The following is a 21,030-nucleotide window of genomic DNA, read 5'->3' as shown; positions in this document are numbered from 1 at the left end:
CTTCAACTATACACTGTTTGGATTAATGTTTTCCTCACTTCTTCTAACTTTTGATTTTTTTTTTTTCCCCCCCACTCCCACAGGGACCTAAATCGCTCTGACTCTGACTCCTCCCTGTCCCTTTCCCAAGTTGGTGATCGGCTATCTGCCTACAGCTCCAAAGGCCTCCTAATCAAGCCCACCTCTCTCATGCACGGCCTATCTGGTCGTGCAGATGACACCATCTCTCTGCATGCTCACACCCCCAATGGAGGGAACCGTATTCATGAGATCAGTCCTGCAGAGCCCGTCTCTGACAGCCCTATACTCATGAAGAAGGTGTACGGCGTTGAGCAGTCTCCCAGCCTGGGAGAGATCAACAGTCTGTCAGAGTCATCCCGCTCCCTCAGCCCCAATTCCACTGAACCTGACACGCCGTCACCTACAGGAGGGCAACCAGGGGCAGTGGGGGCGAAGGGCAACAGCCGCATCCCGCAGCTCTCCGCCAAGAAGAGCCCACTGGAGGAGGACAGTGGCTCTACGGGAGAAGACACAGATTCCACTGCCAGCCGCAAGAAACACACCTTCAAGATCTTCAAGAAACAGAGGAAATAAGGGCTACATGAACTTCAGGCTGTCAAAGCTGTTTGACTGTATTCCTCTGGTCTGTTTTTGAAAAAGAAAAAGTTTCCAAAAAGTTTTGTGGGTTCTTTAAGGGTCAAATGATGGCACAATTTGGTGCCGTTGCATCTTTTTGTGGGTACGACACCTACTCTAAGAAACTGTGGGAGCAACCAGCTGTTCAGTTCTATCTGTTTATTTGGTCAATGTTGTGGGGAATGGGTAGGTTTGTATATTGGAATGTAAAGTATTATTTATTCTGCAGGAAGTTGTGCCAGTCTCAAAGGGAAATGTGTCTCCCAGTTGGTTTTTCTTTCTTGTTCTACAATCTATAACATTTTGCATGTCTTCACTTTTGTTTGACTGATACTCGAATGCTCTTAGTGTTTGCTTGGTTCTCGTCGTTAACCTGCTTAGACAACACTTGGTGTTTCTTTTATTACTACCTAACCACCTAGCCTACAAATCCAAAGTGAATGTGCACTCTTTTTTTCACTGAATACTTTGTTTTTATCGATGGCTACACGTTTTTCCGTCCTATGTTGTCTTCTTCTTGGCAGAGCAAACGATACATTCAGGAGGTCTTCAAACAGAAAAGTAGTCGTAGAACGCTCGGACTAGTATTTAAGTGATTTAAATTTCACTTTTGGCTGTCAAAAAATGTATCAAGTGCCATTTGAGTGCAGCAATAGTAGCTACTTCCAGTTATTCCCTAGAAATAAAACAAAGTAGGTTAAGAAACGCTTGAAACCTTGGAGTTTGACATGAGGTTTATGTCCCTACAGGAAGTTACAAAAGGACCATCGAATTGCAGCCTTAGACCTTTTGCTTTATTTTTAGTATTTAGGTGTTTACTGCATGTGAGCATTGGAGAGTGAGGGAGAAGTGCTTTGCTTAAATGGCCAGCTTTTAAACAGTGCCAGCAAATTAAACCTGTGGTTAATATTTGGATTGAAACATATCCTGGAGCAGGAAGTCATCAAGTGATTAAATTTCCTAACTTAAATATCTAGCTTGGATTATTGTGTTACCAAAAACATTACTTCCAATGAGGCTGCGTGACTGCGTTGAATTTGAAAACTGGGGTACTACTTTGGAGAAAGTGCATGGTATCATACAGTATATCATGACCTATTTATCAAAGATTTTAACACCAAACACATGAAGCACATTATTCAGCTATTTTTAAAAAAAAAATGTATTTTTTGTTTTTGAAGATGATCCTCTTAAAATATAAATGGGGACCAACATTTTCCACTGATACCCCTTTTCCCTCAACGTGGAACAGGTTTTGTTCCTGTTCCTGCACCTAATTTTGAGCTGTTGAGGCATTTCCACCAAAAATAAATACATTTGGAACCCAAAAAAAGTTTCCAGCTGGAACCAAAAAATAGGTTTGTCTTGACCTTAAGTGTAAACCATGACAAGATAAGTTGGCTTGTCACTTTCTATGGACTCAAGAGAGAGGCTGGAGTGTTCAAAGAAATAGTCTTCTATGTCTTATTCTCAATAATAGTTGCTCCATGCATGTTTTCAGGAGAAAAACAAATATCTGTAATAACAGATCAAAAGCTCGCAGTAATCAGCCACCTTGCCACTACTGTTAACTTCTGTTGTGAATTGTGCAACGCCCTCTGTTGAAGACTTATCCTTGATAAGAATGCCTCTGCTAAAAATGGTGCTAAATGGCACCAAGGTTTCAAAAAATCCTGATCAAAATCAGTTCAAGAACCAGAGCTAATTTGGTGGAGGAGGGGTACAAGTGTTAATTTGATGAATGGGGTGCGACATTAACTTGGATTTCAGCGCCTGCAGTCCCGTCTTATTGTTTCCGTTTAAATGACTTTTTCTGTGGACAATGAAAATGTCACAGTAGTTTGTCAGTGAGAGATAGGTGCTGGAAAGGGCTATTAGTTAGAAGGCAAAATCATTTGCTTTTTGTACGACAGAAATGTTCAAGATGTATCCACTTTGTAATCCACCTTTTATGGAAGATTTAGCTCAACAAGTCATGAAAGCAGAAAACGATTCACGTCAAAGTGCCAAATCACTATTTCTGTCAGAGGCCTTTGTATTTGTAGTGTGTTCAGCCCGTTGAACCCCGTTTACACAGAACAATAAACCACATGATATATATATATAAATATATACAGTCTGTAATGTATATCCTGAGTTTAAGCGCTGAATGTCCAAGGGTATTGTTCTGTAACAGTATCATCAGTACAGTATGTTTACAGATAATGATTATCCTCAGACTATCACGACAAAGAACATTGTGCCAGTTTTAATATTGACAGCTTCATATGAGCACAGAACTATGCATCAGTAGTTGTAGGTGATTATTAAAGTAGTAAGGACGCCAGTACACTTAGGGTGTTCCTGACCAATGAACAACCAAAAAGTGCTGCAAAAGACACAGTTGGCCTCTCCCAGCCTCATAATGTAACAGGTGGTTTGGATGTACAAGACATGTTTGAATATTTTCTTTTAGAAACCAGCTTAAAAAATATATATCAATTTCCTACTGGTACCTTTTTTAAAGTGTCATTTGTACCTCTTTTGCACGACAGAGCTGTAAATGGATTATGCCATCTGAATGTGTGTGAGTGTGTTGTGTGAGTGTGTGCGTCCGTCTGCTCCCAGTATAATGCACTGTAATGTTGATGCATGTCAACTGCTGTAACAAAACCTATATTGGGTTAAAAGAGTGGATCAGCTTAAGCTCCTTACTCCCCACCCTCCTTTTTCTTTCTCTTTACTTTGAGCTTCTATTTATGAATACACAGTATATTTGTACAGAGAAAATGATAATTTTGCATCTTCTGTGATGGTCTAGACTTTTATGGCACTCCTGCATGATAGCAATAAACTATTTTGAATGAAAGATGAGCTGATCTGTCATGGACATTACACTACATGCTGCACAACACCTCTCAACTGGAGAGGGTGTTTTCTGTTAAAGGAACAGTATGTAAGATTTAGGGGTTTTTTTTGGCATTTAGCGTTTAGTTGCGGGGGGCTGGAGCCTATCCCAGCCGACATTGGGCGAGAGGAAGGGCACACCCTGAACAGGTTGCCAGACTGACAACAGACAGACAACCATTCACACTCACATTCACACCTACGGCCAATTTAGAGTCACCAATTAACCTGCATGTCTTTGGACTGTTGGAGGAATCTGGAGTACCCGGAGAAAACCCACGCTGACACGGGGAGAACATGCACAGAAGGGCGCCCTCCTGGGATTGAAGCAGGAACCCTCTTGCTGTGAGGCGACAGTGCTAACCACTATACAACCGTGCCGCCTGATTTAAAGCAGTAAAAACAAAATAAGGCAGTTTCATGTCATAAATCAGTGTTTCTCCTGCATTGCTTGGTATGTCAGAGATGGACAGCTGGCTCAGCACCTGCTTATATGTGCTCACCTATCTTCACTGATAACTCAAGATCCAGATGTTCAGGAGGATTTTACCAAAAGCCAAATAATCCAGAGAGGTCTCTTTGTCTCCTGTTCTGGGTTATAAACGGGCTATTCTTGTTTTTTTTATAATCAGTAACTTTAACTGTTTTCTTTTGAACAGAAAAAAACAGTATCAGATGGGATACATCATATGGCCATTTAAATTTGTTAAAATAGGGTACAATACAAGGACCGGAGAAGTTACACAGTGGTATAATTAGACAGACAATGCTGAGACAAACTGACTACACAACAATTAATACTAATAAATAAAGATAAAAGAGGTTAAAAAATCATTGGCAGATGTGAAAGTAACTTAATGTCACATGATACATTTCTAAATAAGTTTTAAGGCCCTGGTGTGCAGCCACAATACCCAGTTGGGAGAACCACCCCCTGGCTGGCGGTAAGGCGATCGCCTTCCATTCTCTTAAAATAAATTTTCTCCCCAGCATGAGGGATGACTGGACCCAGTCTGCCTGGGGTGCAGGCAGGGGTTTAGGACAAACAAGTTTGGGCAGAGTGGGATGTCTAATTTAAGGATCATTTTGATATTCTCATGTACGGCAGACAAGAATTTTTTTTTGCAGTGGGTCTGTGCCTCATCAGACAGTTCTGCTGTAATAAACTGAAGGGGAGGGAGTGCATCGCAGAGTGGTCTTTCAATGCAAGACCAGGGTGGAGCACGCTCAGGGGGCAAACACCAGTGGTGAGATCAAACGCATAATAATATAGCAATAGATTTGGAGTAGCAAGCCAACCCTGGTACACCGGCATTTGTAGTTTATGTAGATTAAGCCCGGCGCTTGCCATTCCAGAGAAATTTGTTCCAAAGCATATTACTTTTTTTTTTTTCTTTTTTTTTTAAATCTGAGTGGAATTTGAACTGGGAGAGCCTGAAGAATATAATTAAGCTTCGGCGTGCAGGTCATCTTTAAAACATTGGCTTCCCCCCCACAATGCTAAAAAAAGTGGGCCCCATCTATCAATATCTGCCTCAAACTGATTCAAAAGAGGTTCTATGTTGACCTTTGCTAAGTCAGCCAAGTTTAGGTGGGATAGTGACACCTAGGTATGTGATGCCAGTGTTGGGCAATGAAAAGTTACCACTCTAGAACAAGGATTTAAGGCAATTCAGAGTTAGGGGGAGAGCCTCAGATTTCAGCCAATTAACTTTTTTAGCCAGACAGACAAGAGAAATTGTCTAAAAATTTTAAAATCCAGCTCAAACCAGGCTGAAATCAGACCATTGGTTAACACTGCAGCTTTAGGACGGGTATACAGGAGTTGAATCCAGGCCATACATTTAAACCAAATGACTCCAGGGTGAGAAATAAACAAAGCCACTCAACCCTGTCAAATGTTTCTTCCACATCCAAAGAAATGGCAGCTGCAGGGGAGTTACAAGTTCGGGTGGCCCACATAATGTTAATCAAGGGTCTCATATTATCGGCGTAGCTGCGTTTGAGAAGAAAGCCCACCTGGTTGGGATGGACCAACGGAGTGATAACTTTATGAAGTCTTTTAGATAGCAGCTTTGACAACACCTTTTCATCATAACCAAGCTAAGAAATGGGCCTGTAGTTTGTACAATCTGTTGGATTTTTACCACTTTTTAAAACCACTGCGATAACTGTCTCCATCAGTGGGGGGAAGAGAGCCAGGCTTGAAAGCCTCAGTGTGCATATCCAAAAGTAGAGGTGCCAACTTATTAGCATAACATTTATAAAATTGAGGCCAGGGGATTTACCAGATGGAAGGCTGATGATGACCTCCATGACCTCCTCCACATTGATGGGTGCATCTAACAAATCATGTTGTTCTTGTGTAAGGGTAGGAAGATTTAGACTGCTTAGGAACAACCTAATATCATCAATATCGTTTGCCTGTAACTCGGAAGCATACAAGTCAGAATAAAAGTGTCTAAACTTAATGTCTGCAGAACAGGATAACAAGCTCCCCCCTTGATTTCTAATTGCTGGAATGGCACTCATACTCTCTGTCTGTTTAGCCAACATTTTTCCTGCTTTGTTCCCCTCTTCAATCTGCTTCTGTCTGGCTCGGAATAGGGCATACTCATCTTTGTTAATGAGGATAGTGTTAAACTGATATTTGAGATGGGTTAACATGGTTAAATTGTTGGGTGACATCACTGACATGTCTTGTTTGTAGGTATTCTCTGTTATCTGAATTTGCTTCCCTAATTCAATTTGTTTCACCATGCTCTGCTTCTTCTTAAATGTGGCATGCTGGATGACATATCCTCTTAGGAAAGCTTCCATGGCTTCCAATGCTACACCCACTGAAGGGGCTGCAGGTAAATCTGTTTCTTTAAAGAGAGTAATTTGAGCACTATCTAGGATAAGACTAGAATTCAGTCTCCATCTTGGGGCCCTATTCAACTTATTAATAGGGAGAATATTGACCATTACGTGGGCATGGTCTAAGATGTGAATACTGGTTATGCTACAGGATAGTACAAAAACTGCTCAGGAATGACCTGAGGAATGGGACAAAGAGCTCAAGGCATTAACCTGGCCTCCAAATAACCCAGATCCCAATCTGATCGAACATCTGAGGGACGTGCTGGTACCCCAGAGGTACCCCCGATCCACAGTGGGGCCTCCTTGGACTGGACTTGGCTCTGACCTGTCAAGGCATGGACACTGGAGCTCTGAGGGGTGTCCTTTGGTGTCTGGCACCAGGGTGTTAGCTACAGATCTTGTGAGTCCTGTGAGTTCTGAGGTGGGGTCCCAACACGTCCAACAGATGTTTGATCAGATTGGGATCTGGGCAATTTGGAGGCCAGGTCGAAGCCTTGAGCTCTTTCTCACATTCCTTGGGCCATTCATGAGCAGTTTTTGTGGTTTGGCATGGCGCATTGTCCTGCTGGGGGTGGCACTGCTACTGGGGAGTACCGTTGCCACGAGGGTGGGTACAGGGTCTGCACTGGTGTTTAGGTGGTGGAGCGCGTGAGATGGCAATCACATGAATGTCAGAGCCCAAGGTTTCCCAACAGAAAATTGCACTGTAACAAAATCTGGTGAGTATAAAACAAGAAAATCAGCCTCCACAGCCAGCTCTCATTAACAATGCAGCTCACCATGCACTAAAACGAAACAAAACAAAACACACTTGCTGCTAATCAAATAGCCACACTACCAAGCTAATAAAGTCACCCTGCACAGTAACCTGCACAGCCACTCGCTCCAAATACATCTCCAACCACCACCATCCACGTTGTGTTGTGTCACTCTAATGTGGACTATTTCCAAATTAAACTGCCTAACAGCCACACTCATTTTTTAGGCGGCCATCTTCCAGCTCAGGGTCATGTGACTCCTCATTAACAGGCTATTCGCAGGTAACAAAAACACCATAATTCTTATTTTAAGGTGATTGTACACTAAAAAAATTTATTCTATTCCATTTCCTCCAATATACACCCTGAAGTTTTACACTGTCATTTCTCAAAGATAGCAGTGTACTCAACAAGTATAAGAAATATAATTCAAATGTTAATGTAGAGGTAGTATAACAGGGGAATGATATTAGCTTACCTTTGGTTGTATGATAAGTATTGGCATGTAACCCAATTCACAAAGCTCCACCTTCACTGCACTGTGTATACAGCAGTTAGGGTGGGGCTAAGTGCTGTTAAATATTTACCTATGCTTCAGCAAAAGTAAGGTGGAGCAGGATGAGGTCCGGGTGTTGAGGCTTCTTCCTCACAGCTTTAAGTTCTTTAATGGAGAGATGAATGGAAACTTTTTCTGAACCATGGATTTCCATACACTGTACAAATACATCTGTCAGTTTTGTCTCAGCGTGCAGGTACGAGCAGAATTTCTGCCATTATTTGTGATATACTTGTCCTGCCTGCTTTAACAGATGTCATTTGTGCATGTCTTCTCCTTCGTACAGATCGTTTGGGGTTTAGACGAGGTGACACTCCTGAATCCTCCGGAGGAGCCTTTGTCAGACTATCTTTTGAGAATACTTTACTCTTGTGATGAACCTGCGACAGTACAGCTGGACTGTATTGTGTCTTTTGAAAGTGGCACCACTTCCACACTCTTGCTAAGACAGTGGAGCTGCAGTCCTGGTGACCCTAAAATAAAGACACTGGAGCTGAACTTTCCAGATTGGTTGGTGTATCAAGCTGATGGGATTATCCCAGACTCCCAGTGGGTGCTGAGTTGCATCCTTCAAGCGTCACTAAGATACAGTGGATTTGATGACACTGACGGGTCTGTTGCAGCTCAGGATGTGGCAAATTTGCACCCTAAACCTTTTTTTAGTCGACCTGTGAAACAGCATCAACTATGTATTTCCTGGAGTACACAAATGCTGCAATTGACTCAACGGTTTTCAAAGAAACAATGCCCTTTGGAGCAAGGTAAGCGTAGAGAAGTGAGCTTAACGAAATATTTCACCTACAAAATGATAATTTGTCTATCAATTAAAAAGAAAAGTCATGATGAATTAAAGAAAAGCACATGCATTTGAACTCAACTCATGTGACCAGTGACTGTATATGAAGATGAATAGCACGGCTCCATTTCCTCCAACTGTACAAAAATGAAGCCAAAATACACAGCCACTGCCATCTTTGGTTGGTGACATCATTTGGAGCCAACGTTTGTGGGTGAAGCATTCCTTTAAAACTGCAACTAACTGCACATGTGGACAAAGGCACCTAAAATGCAAAATATTTTAAGTATGGCTTTGAAACATCCCTAATTTCTTCTGTCAAAATGCAAGAATTAGAGAACACCATCCTCAGATGAATGGTTTAGGATGTGTCAATCAGCAAACTGATAATCTTGCGATGGTACACCACAAACAAAAGCCATAAATGAATCTCAGGAACTGTACTATGCTGTTCAAGATATAGACTAGTTGAAAGCCATGTCAGTATGAGAGTTAAAGAATTGCATACTAAAATACTTTGGTTTCTTATTTTACGGGTAATCTTACTAATTAACTGGGGTCGTATTCACAAACATTCTGAGGATACTCTCAGAGCCCAAAAAATTCTAACAAGGTGTCCTAGCGTAGGAAAATTCTCAAAGCAGCTCAGAGCAAGAAAAGCACAGAAACTTTTACCTTAGTGAGAATATGGTTGACCCTGTTGCTAGGTTTGACATATTCTGACACATTCATTCAAACACAGATGTGACTGGTTGTTGTCCTTTTGTGAGCCTGCAAGGTGTGGACAGCCAGTGAAAATGAAATGAATTGCATCACAATATTAAACTGTAAAGGTGCTGTCATTATTAGTGTGGTCACTCTGCTGATTTAAGGTCATCACTTCAAAACTGTTGCATTTTTCCAGTCCCAAATATCTCAGTGTTGTGATCACTTTATTTCTGTAGTTAAATCTTTACAGCATTGAGAGGGAAATGTAGGCGCATCTCTAATAAGATCAAACATCATCCCTGCACCATCTAATCTGTAGCATTAAATTAACTCAATGTCACCCAGCGTTTGGAGAATATGTCTCCTTCGTCTTTGTCTTTTTGCCATTACCTCCTCTGCTTAAGAAGCTCTTAAGCCTCTTTAGTCCTCCCTACTCCTAACAGTTGTTTTTTACCTTAGGCTCTCTCTTAAGTGCTAAGATGCTTTGTGTTTTTTTAGAATTTCGTCACTAGGAGCAACAATTTGCACTAGGGAGCTTTGCGAATATAGCACCTGATGTGCATAGTGTAAAACGGTAACAGTCAACACTTGGAGTTCCACAACAATACTGTTTTAAAGTTTTACCTATTTACAGGCAATTCATTGCTCTTCAAAATGGGCTAGTTGTCCTTCTCCTTAAAAACACAAATACACAGCTTTTATTTTAAGGAGTACATCGTCTATAAGGAGCAAAACATTTATTTGGAACAAACCATTTGAATTTTAAGGGAGACTTGTGTTTACCCATTTTCTTTCAGATATTTTGAGGTGAGAGTTCAAGGGACCCTTTTGGCAGTTGTTCCCTTGCCAAAATTTAGCCTAAATCTGGAGGGTTATTTTCCCTCTTTCTGACATGTTATGCCAATATGGTTGGTACCAGTGGATGCCTTGGGTTGTCTACTTTGATAAGATACTACTATCTTTGCACTAGCTTAAAAGATGAATATGCTGAAGCCTCTTGAATGCAGTAATGTTGGCCTACAATTGTTTTTGCCAGAGGGGCCATGGGGGGGACAAGCAATTTTATCAGGTTGGCCCAAGTCCCCCTGGCCCTCTTTGGGGGCACCACTGTGTGTCAAAAATGTCAGTGTCATACCGTATTGGTCTGGAAAGGATGATGGTATTTTAAGTTAAGTATGTGATAAATTTTTTGAAGTCTTCAATATCTAAACCAAAATCTATGTCATTCAGAAACAGTGCATTTGCTGTCTTCAATATACGCTTCAACTGGGGAAAACTTTGGGATCACAAAGACACTGGGCCCTTACAGCAGTGAGATTCTGGAGTATTTACGTGTGAACGCCATCTACTTTCCATGGTAAGACGACAGAAGTCACACCACCACATATAGCCTAGCTTTCTGTTCTGGTAATGCAGGTATTATTTAAGATAGTTAACCAAGTGTGCTTTGTATTTTTGTCAGGTGTATGTTATCCATCTGGATATTTGTGACCAGATACTGCCAAGAAAACGTGTGTGGTGTGCTTCACCATATAGACTCCCGTAATAACTATGCCTCACTAACACTGTTCCTCAAAGCCTCAGGTAGATTTTTCTCCCACCTCTCAGATACTCTCATTATGTAACTACACAGTGCAATTATCTGGACTTATGTTAGTTATTGCCTCACATGTGCAGGCCAGCTACACATCCAGATGAGTGAGGACTCTGAGAAATCCTCTGCATTTAGTTCTTCATTCAAGGTGCCTTTAAAGAAATGGTGCCAAATCAGCTTGATGTTGCAAGGTAGAACGGTGAGTAGCCTAGTACTGACAGAGGAAATCGTTACAGTATGTAAATAATGGTGATAATTAAAAAAATGAATTGTCACTGCAACTCAGGTGACCGTCTCCATGGTGTGCATTGATGAGGAGCAGAAAACTTTTCATTCAGTTGAACACATGTAAGTCTACCTCTGGCATGACAAAGTGATTTAACTACATTACCATCAAGAACACTTTATGTCTTCTGCATATGTTGCCATGTCCGCATTGTGTCTTACAGATTTGGGCATATTGTCGAGCTGGATGACACAGACGGATATTTTGTGATTGGTGGAGGGAAATATGTAAAAGGAGTGGAAGGTTATTTTGGGCCATTGGTTTACTACCGCAACCAAATACCACCTTACAGCATGGTAATGTGCCGCACCTGCCCACACTTATTGTCTACTATGTCAACTATTTGCTACATTTGATCATTTCCTCTTCTCCAGTCTGAAGTTGTTATTCCAGATGTCATCAGGACCGTCAACCTGACTGGATGGCTGCAGACCTGTCAACAATTTCGTTTTGAGATGAATGTGAAAATCAGTGGCTATTCTCTCATGGCTGAACACAGAAGGAACTCTGGTAGTAGGCTTATATGTCCACTAGATGGTGCTAAAGTTACTCTATATGAAATATTCTCATGGTTTCTGTGGAGCTACTGAAGGTGCAAAGAAACTGTTGATGATGGTTTCATTTGTTTTGTTTTGTTTTAAGAGACCTGTTCTGATGCTTTTCATGAGTGGATAGAAGAGGGTAGACGACCATCAGAGTCACAGTGTGAGCTGTGGGAGGCGACTGTCCCTCATAAGAGACAAGCTGCAAAACTGGCCAAGTTTTTGGCTTTCAAACATGGTAAGAGATAAACTGCATACAATGAATTTGCCTTGCAGTGGTATAAAATATCCAGAGGTGGAAAATAACAATAAATGTGTTTGGACCTGAGTAGAATGTAAAGGTATGGTGCATTTCTGTTGTGCACCATTCTATACACAGCTCCCCAAATTCACTTTGGCATCTTGGTCTTTCGGAATGATTAAAACAATTTGAATACTTATTCTAATTATTACTCACTGATGATATCCATGTGTTATTTCATATAAAACACTGATGTCAGTTCATTTCCTGACTTGCAGGAGAAAGACGAGTTAGCCTACCAGCTGTGGGCAGAGCACTGTACTCCTTATCACTTCAAAAGCTGAGCAGAGCGAGCAGCACTAAGGTGGTCAGCAGAATATTACCGCTGCTGCTCCAAGCTGGCTGCTTAGCTGATAACCGAGCTCTGCACATGTCGTCGGCGCTCTACAGCGCTGGTCTGGGAGTCAAGGAACAGCCCAATAAGGTGTGTGTGCTGCTGCAGCTACAGTCAAAATCTGCCTGTACTGGACATTTTTTAAATGTTATCTCATGCCCTTCTGTTTGGCACAGGCTTGGCTCCTGGCCCTGCTGGCTGCCCAGAAGGATGATCGATTAGCACTTCTGCATCTTGGGCACCTGCACCATCAGGGTCTCCATGGCCTGCCCCCAGACCCAGACCTGGCTTATGCATATTATGCAAACATTGCTAAACAGACAACTTTTGACCGTCACAATCCCACACCACAGCAGGTAATATACATGTTTGTAACTTGTTTGTTTTGTTTAATCCAAACATAACACAATTCCACTGTATTAAAAAAGCTTAGAATTTTTATCCATCTTTATGTAATTGAATTTAAACTTTTTCTTACCTAATATACCTTGGAATTAATGGCATGATTTACCGTATTATAAAAAGTGAAAAATCTAACACAAAATGTCAGAGTATGTGTGCAATATATTCCATCATAACTAGCAGTGTCACACATACAGTAATTGAAATGCAGAGGCTGGGAGGACACATGCAGCTGTGGGCTTATTACAACATATGAGCTGATATGTGATATGGAAATACATTATCTGCTCCCCTTATTGTGGCTATAGTTTTCAGATTTCCATCATCAGTAAGTTTATTTTGTCACTGCTTTCCATACCAAGACAGATAACAGTTAATACATTTGGTAATATTACAGTGCTCGAGTGTGGCTCATGTTTTATTCAAAGCAAAAAGCGGCATTTTTGGACTATTTGCAACAAAATCCATAGATTTTACTTGTGTCTCCTCTCTTTCATTATTCTTTTTCTTTTTTTTTTTAGACATTTGTTGAGGCTGTTTACTTAAACAATGATGAGGAGTTGAATCTCCAGACCAATGAAGACCATCATATCTTCCAGTGGCTGAAACTGCAAGCACGCAGGGGAGCAGCTGAAGCAGAGGTACCCTGTTCTGTCATCTCTGCTTTTAAAGGTCCAGTGCCTAGTATTTATGGGGGTATACTGGAATATAATAATAATGTAGTCTTTGGTGTAGTGCACTGCTCCATTACGTTGGTTGTATTTTTCAAGCACAGAATGTTTCACAAACAAATAAAAACTAAAGTGTCACAGATTTCAAGAAAATAGGTCTCAAGTTTTAGGATTTTGTCACATGCACATTTCAGGGTAAAAGACAATGGCCACAGACACTCGAACAAGGTGAGGATGTTTTGTTTTATCATGTCATTTTTATTATTAATTTAACAACTGTTTTGCAGCAAACGGTTGCCCGCATGCTGTTCTGGGGTCAGCAGGGAGTGTCTCCAGACATCCAGAAGGCTGTGAAACACTACGAAAGAGGAGCCATTCAGTGGGAGGACCCTGTGTCTATGTATGACTATGGCATAGTTCTACTGCAGGTAAGAACTACACCTGATATACCATGAGAAACAGTTTATATCTTAATCTACTGAGAGAGTACTCCTTCCTTTGGATGTATTATATTAGCTGATGAATTTGTTTCTTTGTAGGGGCATGGGGTTGAACAGGACATCCCAAAGGCTCTCACTTTCCTGAAGAAAGCAATCGACCAGGTTTTGTACGATTAAATGTTAATTACTTCTTTATAGCTCCTCTGTCATCTTTAATGTGACACTAGGAGTCTGTTTTCTGTTGCAAAGACCCAGTCAAAGTGTACTTCTTATACTGCCTCTTCAATATTCTGTCCCGCAGGATTTTGTTCCTGCAATCAGTGCCATGGCCTGGTACTATGAGCACTTTGAGAAGGACTACGTGCAGGCAGTGCAGCTGTGGGAGCTGGCTGATCTCCTCGAGTGTCCAGACGCTGCTTTGAATCTCGGCGTGATGTACTCACAGGGTCTGTATCCAGGAAAACCTGCTGACCAGGTGAGCTCAAGTATAAAAGCCTCCTGTGATCATCTTTTAGCACGCGTACAAACTAGAATGCTGAGATCAAGAGGTAAATCATTTGTCTTTCCGACAGTTTATGGCCTATCAGTACTATCTGAAATCTGCAGAGAGAGGGCACATCAGGGGAGCACTTCTCCTCGCTAACACCTGGACCACTGGGATACCTGGCAGTGTCAACAGACAACCATCAGATGCTGTTTTGTTAGCTATTTATCCTTTGATTTATTTCACTACACATATATGATTTGGGTAGCACTTTAGGGTACACATATTTACCATTAATTGGTTGCGTATTAGCATGCATATTAGTAGCACATTGGCTCTTTAGTAGTCATCATAATGCACTTGTTAATGCCTTATTCTGCATGACCATATTTTACAACTGCTAGGCCACTAACTAAGCTTTACCTCAACAACTTGCTTAGTGGTAAGGAAGCTTATCACTAAGCAAGTTGTATTTACTATTATTTACTATTACAGTACTTTGAAAACATCTAAAATATTGTGACAAAATAATACTGATATATTTTTTATTCATCGAATATATAATTGAATAACATCACATTTCTAGTATTAACAACAGTGAATATTTATCCTTCTTTATTTCATAAAAATTCATCACTACAGTTACGATTAAAGGCCAAATTTAACCATTTGGTTGAGTGTGGTAAAAAAAAAAAAGTTAAAAAAAACAAAAAACTTATACTTAAAAGTTATTTCATCATATAATGGATAACATCAAATGTATCGTTTAAGAATAATATTTTTTTTTATTTCTTAGCAAAAGGTCAATTTTAGTTACATTAGCTTGGCTTCACTACCTTTACCAGAAAAGGCCCGATCAACCATTTGGTAGGGCATTTTTTTGAAAAAATTATTTGACCCTAGTTAGACTTTTATTTTTTGTATAAAGTTACAAAAATCAGTTCAGTAAAATCTCTGAAACTATAACATGTCAAATAAACACACCTACCTTTGAGAATCCCTCCACACAGGGCCCACATGTCTGGAGTGACATGTTTTATTACCAACTTCCTGTAGGAGGCAAACTGAAAAGTCATACTATTTAAAGACACAGCGACATCTAGTGGATATTGTTAGCATAACATGCGTAAACCACATGGTAGAGATGGCTCAGTCAGGTTGGCATAAATTCAACACATTTCTCATTAAGACAGTGACTCAAAATGTGCTCTACCAAATGGTTGAGCAGGACATTAAACAGATAATAACACTTAAATATGTTCTATTCTTATGTGAGAATGTGTTAGCAGTGTCCAAATAATTCGAAATTAAGTCTTTGTAACTCAGAATATGTTTCCCATTCTAAAATGTCGTCTTGCTCATAATTAATTCACTCGTGGTTTGACACTTAATGACCCACACAGATTCCTCATTCCTCAGATGCCTCCTCTTCACACTTAGTAAATCCATTGTAGTACACAGCTACTGCAATTATCAGACCCTGTTCTTAAGTGATAAGGCAGCACACTTTTAATAGATATATTTGAAAATCACTGAAGTGGTCCATTAATAAAGGGGATATTTCTACGCTGTCAAATTTGTTCTTTTACCACTGAATGGGAATACACCCTGTGCATCTCAGTAGACCTCCATTTTTTTCAAGGTGTAACCCATCACTCAAGGGTCTGTTAATTGCAGTAGGTGTGTGCTGTAATGGATTTACTAAGTGAGATGAGGAGGTGACTTTAGAACAGGGAACCTGTGTGGGTTAATAAGTGCCAAACTACCAGTGCATTAGTTATGAGCAAGACCTCACCGTAGAATGGGGAACATGTTCTGACTTAGAGACTTCATTTAGAGTTATTTTGAAACATTAACACTTGTAGTTTTTTTTCAGAATAGACCATATTTACTACTATACTATCAGTTTTTTTCAGTAGTTGTAAGAACATGGTCATGCAGAATAAGGCATTGATAAGCGCTTTATAATGACTAATAAAGAGCCAGTGTGCTGCTATTAAGTAACTAGTTGATGGTGAATATGTGAACCTTACTGTAAAGTGTTACCATGATTGGTCCTTATGCAATGACTGAAGTGTCTTTTGAACTGATGCAGGTGGGTAAAGTGGGCGGCAGAGCACAACGGATACCTGGGCAGCGTCTTGCGGAAGGCTTTGGATTCGTATCTCAAGAGTGACATGTAATCTTTTCCTCTATTCACACTCGCCGTGATCCTAATCAGGCCGCTTGATTACAGCTGCAGCAGACTGACACTCTCGCTTTTCAACAGGTTCAACTCGCTGTTATATTACCTGATGGCTGCTGAGTGCGGGTACTCACCTGCTCAGTTCAACGTGGCATATCTGTGCGAACAAAATACGGTGAGTTATCCATGAATTAGCTGTACTGTCACGATTTTAGGTCTTGTCATTTTTTTAAATTTACTTTTTTTCTCTGTATGTGCATAGTTAGGTTTTCTGGATCCTGCTTATGCATCGAACTGCATGTGGCGATATTACAACCGGACAATCCAAAGTCAAAATCCTGACACTTATGGTAAATGACTATCCTTTGGGACTTCAGTATTTTGAAACCTGTGTAGAAACATACATAGTTTATATCTTTTTTTAATCTCTAATTCTACTGCCTCTCTCAGCCTTGAACAGGATGGGTGACCTGTACTATGAGGGGCAAGGTGACAGGCAGAAAGACTTGTTTTCTGCAGCAAGGATGTACACACTGGCAGCACTTAGGAACGAGCCACAGGTCTGTTAAACTGATTTTCTCGATGTTGTGTGTATATATATGTTTGTTTTTTTTCTCAAGTTTGTCTTTATTCATACTTAAGCGTGAGCGTACATGTATGTGTAAGCCATAGTGTTCTTCCACAGGGATGGTACAACCTTGGCCTCCTTGCTGAGGAGGGTTACAGGCTGCCGCTGTCAGTATTGATTGACCTTGGCCTTTCAGAGCTGTATCTGGCAGACAACAGTTTGCTGCTAAGCACTTTGTACAAAAGGTGTGTTTGAACTGTATGTGTATGTACAACAGTCGTGTAAGTGCAGTGCATTATACTGGTTTTAGTGTAAATCTGTGAGAAAAATAATTCCATGAATTTTCTACCAAAAGATGCAGAGACTCAGAAGATACAGATTCATACTTGCCCTGCAGCCTCGCCCTCTTCAGTGTGTATCTTCAGTCGTTCCAAAAGGACTATAGTGCTGCTATTAAGGTCAGTGTGATATTAGTATTATCAGCAATACATAAAGTTAAAGTACTAATTATGCTAAATGAGTCTGTCAAAGTGTATTTTATAATTTCAGTTATATTATTGTATTATCATTATTGGTGGATTAATATGTAGTTACATTTTAGTGTTGGCCTTTGGCTGATTGGGAGTTTACACATGCATTAGAGCATAAAGTTAATTTGTAATAAAATGTTCTATATAAATAAATAAAAGTGCACTGCCATTACGATAATTATTTTCATCTTGTGCAAACTTCCACATATTATTTAAGTCATATGTAATATTTACCTGCTCAACATTTGGTACAAACAAACGCACTGTGTAATATTTAATGCATCAGTTTATTTTGTTGCCGGTAACTTACTCTAATACTTATCTTTTTAATATAATGTGTTGCTTAGTTACTTTAATTCACAGCAATACAGGAATACTTAGGAAGACTTTAAGTACAGTATTTCAGTAAAATACATGTAGTTACTTTCAACAACTGGCCGAAGTACAGCAGCATTATCATGATGTAACATTTTGAAGACATGTTGGTTGTGTTATTTCCCACAGATATCCACTACTGTTGCTGTGGTTGCAGCTCCAACAATACTCATCATCATCTTCGGTGTGCTCAGGAGACCTGTCCTGTCTCCCAACTAGAGCCAAGACTCTTATCAGGACTGTAAGTGGAACAAACTCAGGGACTAATATGCAAAGTTGACCTCCCTGGCAACAGCGTTGACACATTTTGTGTTAGTTTACATAAGTTTACCATGGAATCACTGTAAAGAAAACATGTGAGTGTTACAAATATGAACATTGTCTTTTAGTACACATTGGAATGTTTTGGGTTTGTACGTTTGCATTGCCTTTTAGTGAAAAGAATAAGATGATCGAACAATAAAGAGTCTGTTTAAGTGCCATTGGACATGCAATCAGTTTTAAAGGTGCTTCTGATAAGTCAAAGATGTTATTCTTAGATGTTCTTTTGTCTCCCAGTGTAATGACTCCTTCACCCTGTGGCGTTCTGTGCATGGATGACTTGCAGAATTTCAGATTGCTCAGCTGTAGCCTCAGGTCCACCTCACCACCTCAAACTTTAAAGTGCTAACTAAACAAACATCTAACAGGTCACCTGGAGTCCAGGCTTTTCTGATATGACACCATATCTTAAAATTGATCTTCAGCCTATACATTTGTGATTTCCTCTTTTTAATCAATTTGTGTGAACAGATCTACTACTGTTTAAAAGATCAAAATCCAATCTGATAGGAAAATATAGATTATAAAATCATAATCTGAACAAGTCTTACCTGACTCCAATACACTGCAACATCGATTCTGCTCTGGCCTGCTCAGATAGAGGATTTAAGCTATGGGAAGATGAGGAGATTTTATTTGATAAATACGTGATGACTACATTTGAACAAATTCAACAGGAATATGGTTTCTCCCCAGAAACCACTTCTTCAGATATTGACAAATCTGTAGCTTTATTTATTCAGAATCAAAGCAGGCGGTCTCGCCTTTGACTGTCAGACTTCACATATTGAGCGTTTACTTCTTGGTAGAGGCAGGAAATCTGTTTTCGAGCAGGAGTATGCTGAACTCAACATTACTGGTTACATAAATTCAGAAAAGAACAAGACAGACTCAGTTTAGACACGGGATGTAGCCAGGTATGACAGAAATGTGCTCCACATGTAAAGTGGAGGTGGGAGGTTACAGGCAGATCAGACAGATATGATGTACATATACCGTATGTGCACCATATACAGATATGTGTATCTGAACATGAATATATCTGGAAGTCAGATGTTTTGTTCTCGTGTCCATTGTGTATTGTTGGAGCTGTCTGTGTTAAGTGCTCTTGTGTTGAAAAGCATATTAAAAATATTGCCCCAAAGACAACAAAACAATATCAGCCTCTTGTTATGTATTATTTGCACACAACACACTGCTGCCTATCAAATATGGAAAACAAGTACGCCAGAGGATTTCTAAAAACTAAAATTCCCCTAACCGAAATCAAGCACACAATTACAAACACTTCTGATGAGACCAAATCCATTTGACACTTCACATCTCATTAACACAGGCAGACAAGTTTAATTGTTGCGCTTCTGTTTGTAGCAATGATTCAGAATCTGTCGGGGCTAATGATGCTAAGGGTGACATAAAAATAGAAAATTGTACTTTTAAAATAGATGTGATATCAGTGCCACTGAACTGAATGTAGAGTCTGATATATTCAATATATTAGATAGATAAATATTTAGGAAGTTCAAATTATCTTAATTTAAAAAATGCACATGGCAGATGGGTGCACATTGTGAGCCTGTTATCTCCACAAACACTTAAAACTTACCAGATGTCCTAAAAATATATAGATAAATGAATAAAAACTGATTAGTATTTCCCTACTATTTGTTGGCAGTATGAAAGACCTTTTAAACTGTTATGCTGGGATAAATTTACTAAAGGAGTAGTTGAACAAGTCACTTCAACCCTCTCAAGCATAGTGGTCACACAGTGGACAGCTATTTGAAAGCCATTTTCTTGTACGTGCACTGGTTTTGATACTATAGATGCATTTAAGTCTCTTTAGTGGACCCTAATGCGTCATGCCATACACTGCCACCCACAGGCCAGGTGTTGTAAGTGCAACACAGATCTCTCAAAACCAAGATGGCTGACGGAACAAATGTGCAGCCCAGGAATATCTTGCCAATCTTTCTATAACATAGGGGACCCCTGCACGTAAATAAAATTTGTTAACATCAAGAAACATCTAAGAAGTATTACTGTTGTTAAATTTCCAAATATTGACTTTATGTTGGAAGTAAATTTCAATTATTCATCTGTCCACTAAACTGGACATCATGCATCGCTGGTTTTATTCTAAACCCAATTAATTCTACTGCAACTTAGTTGTTCATGAAAATATCTGCAGTAACTTTTGGGGTTGTAGATAAATTGATATATGTTATTACAGTTTAACTTAAATATACAAACACACTAGTTTAGCAGCCTTAAAAATATATATTTCTTATAGTTTCACATAATATATATACGTTGTTTTTTTCATTGTCTTATATTTCAGTTGAAAAATTTAAGACATGCTGTCTACCTGAGTGGACATGTAAAAACCCTGCATCACAACGCAGCTGGTCAGAGTTTCATGCGCAGGTCTCTATTAAAAGTAAACCTACCGTCCTCCACCAGGCACCGGGCCGCATTTATGGCTCTCTGATCCCCTCCACAGTGTCACTAGTCGTGCGTAAAAGCGCAGTGCGCCTTTATTGAACAGTGCTGAAAGGGGGAGGGAGCGCCCAGCGGAACCCAAAACAAATAACTTTTTTATATATATATATGTAATGATTTTTGAAAAATTGCTTTTTTCACTCACTTGCATTTATCCCATGTTTTACCATGTTTACCAACAGTGTCTATACACCACATTACCGGTGTGATATGAGCTTCAGACGATGACAGCCTCGAGCTGACTAGAAAGCGTTTAATGATTACACCTTAATTAATTCACATGGTGATATCCA

The 21,030-nt window shown here is 39.9% G+C and overlaps 2 protein-coding genes across 11 annotated transcripts in view; both read left to right on the top strand.

Annotated features, from left to right (window-relative positions):
* stim1a (stromal interaction molecule 1a) overlaps positions 1–4,356 on the top strand; it is a 34,593-nt gene extending 30,237 nt beyond the window's left edge. For 9 of the 10 annotated variants that reach the window (XM_050061265.1, XM_050061291.1, XM_050061300.1 and 6 more), the window contains one exon: positions 84–4,356. In XM_050061265.1, the coding sequence (XP_049917222.1) occupies positions 84–594 (511 nt within the window). In that variant the 3' untranslated portion in view covers positions 595–4,356. The remainder of the gene's footprint in view (positions 1–83) is intronic. The other variant, XM_050061335.1, reaches the window with a different exon arrangement.
* Positions 4,357–7,753: 3,397 nt separating this feature from the next.
* LOC126408771 (protein sel-1 homolog 3) lies at positions 7,754–19,392 on the top strand. The gene is made up of 23 exons (XM_050074447.1): positions 7,754–7,894; positions 7,985–8,459; positions 10,433–10,559; positions 10,665–10,786; positions 10,880–10,995; positions 11,083–11,144; positions 11,246–11,378; positions 11,457–11,592; positions 11,725–11,862; positions 12,144–12,349; positions 12,436–12,615; positions 13,183–13,302; positions 13,620–13,760; positions 13,872–13,934; positions 14,074–14,247; positions 14,345–14,472; positions 16,352–16,435; positions 16,526–16,616; positions 16,704–16,791; positions 16,892–17,001; positions 17,127–17,254; positions 17,365–17,467; positions 18,044–19,392. The coding sequence occupies exons 1-23, from the start codon at positions 7,841–7,843 to the stop codon at positions 18,131–18,133; spliced, it is 3,069 nt and encodes a 1,022-aa protein (XP_049930404.1). The 5' UTR covers positions 7,754–7,840; the 3' UTR covers positions 18,134–19,392.
* The last annotated feature ends 1,638 nt before the right edge of the window (positions 19,393–21,030 follow it).

This window comes from Epinephelus moara, chromosome 2 (genome assembly GCF_006386435.1).
Source record: "Epinephelus moara isolate mb chromosome 2, YSFRI_EMoa_1.0, whole genome shotgun sequence".
NCBI classification, from domain to species: domain Eukaryota; kingdom Metazoa; phylum Chordata; class Actinopteri; order Perciformes; family Serranidae; genus Epinephelus; species Epinephelus moara.
This window is presented reverse-complemented; position numbering and strand designations above follow the sequence as displayed.

Bases quoted from the DNA above. Each gene is read 5' to 3' on its own strand.
- LOC126408771 (XM_050074447.1), top strand. From the start codon at position 7,841: ATGGATTTCCATACACTGTACAAATACATCTGTCAGTTTTGTCTCAGC. The intron at 14,248-14,344 runs GTGAGCTCAAGT...TCTTTCCGACAG, and splicing joins CAGGAAAACCTGCTGACCAG to TTTATGGCCTATCAGTACTA. The intron at 16,436-16,525 runs GTAATCTTTTCC...GCTTTTCAACAG, and splicing joins TCGTATCTCAAGAGTGACAT to GTTCAACTCGCTGTTATATT.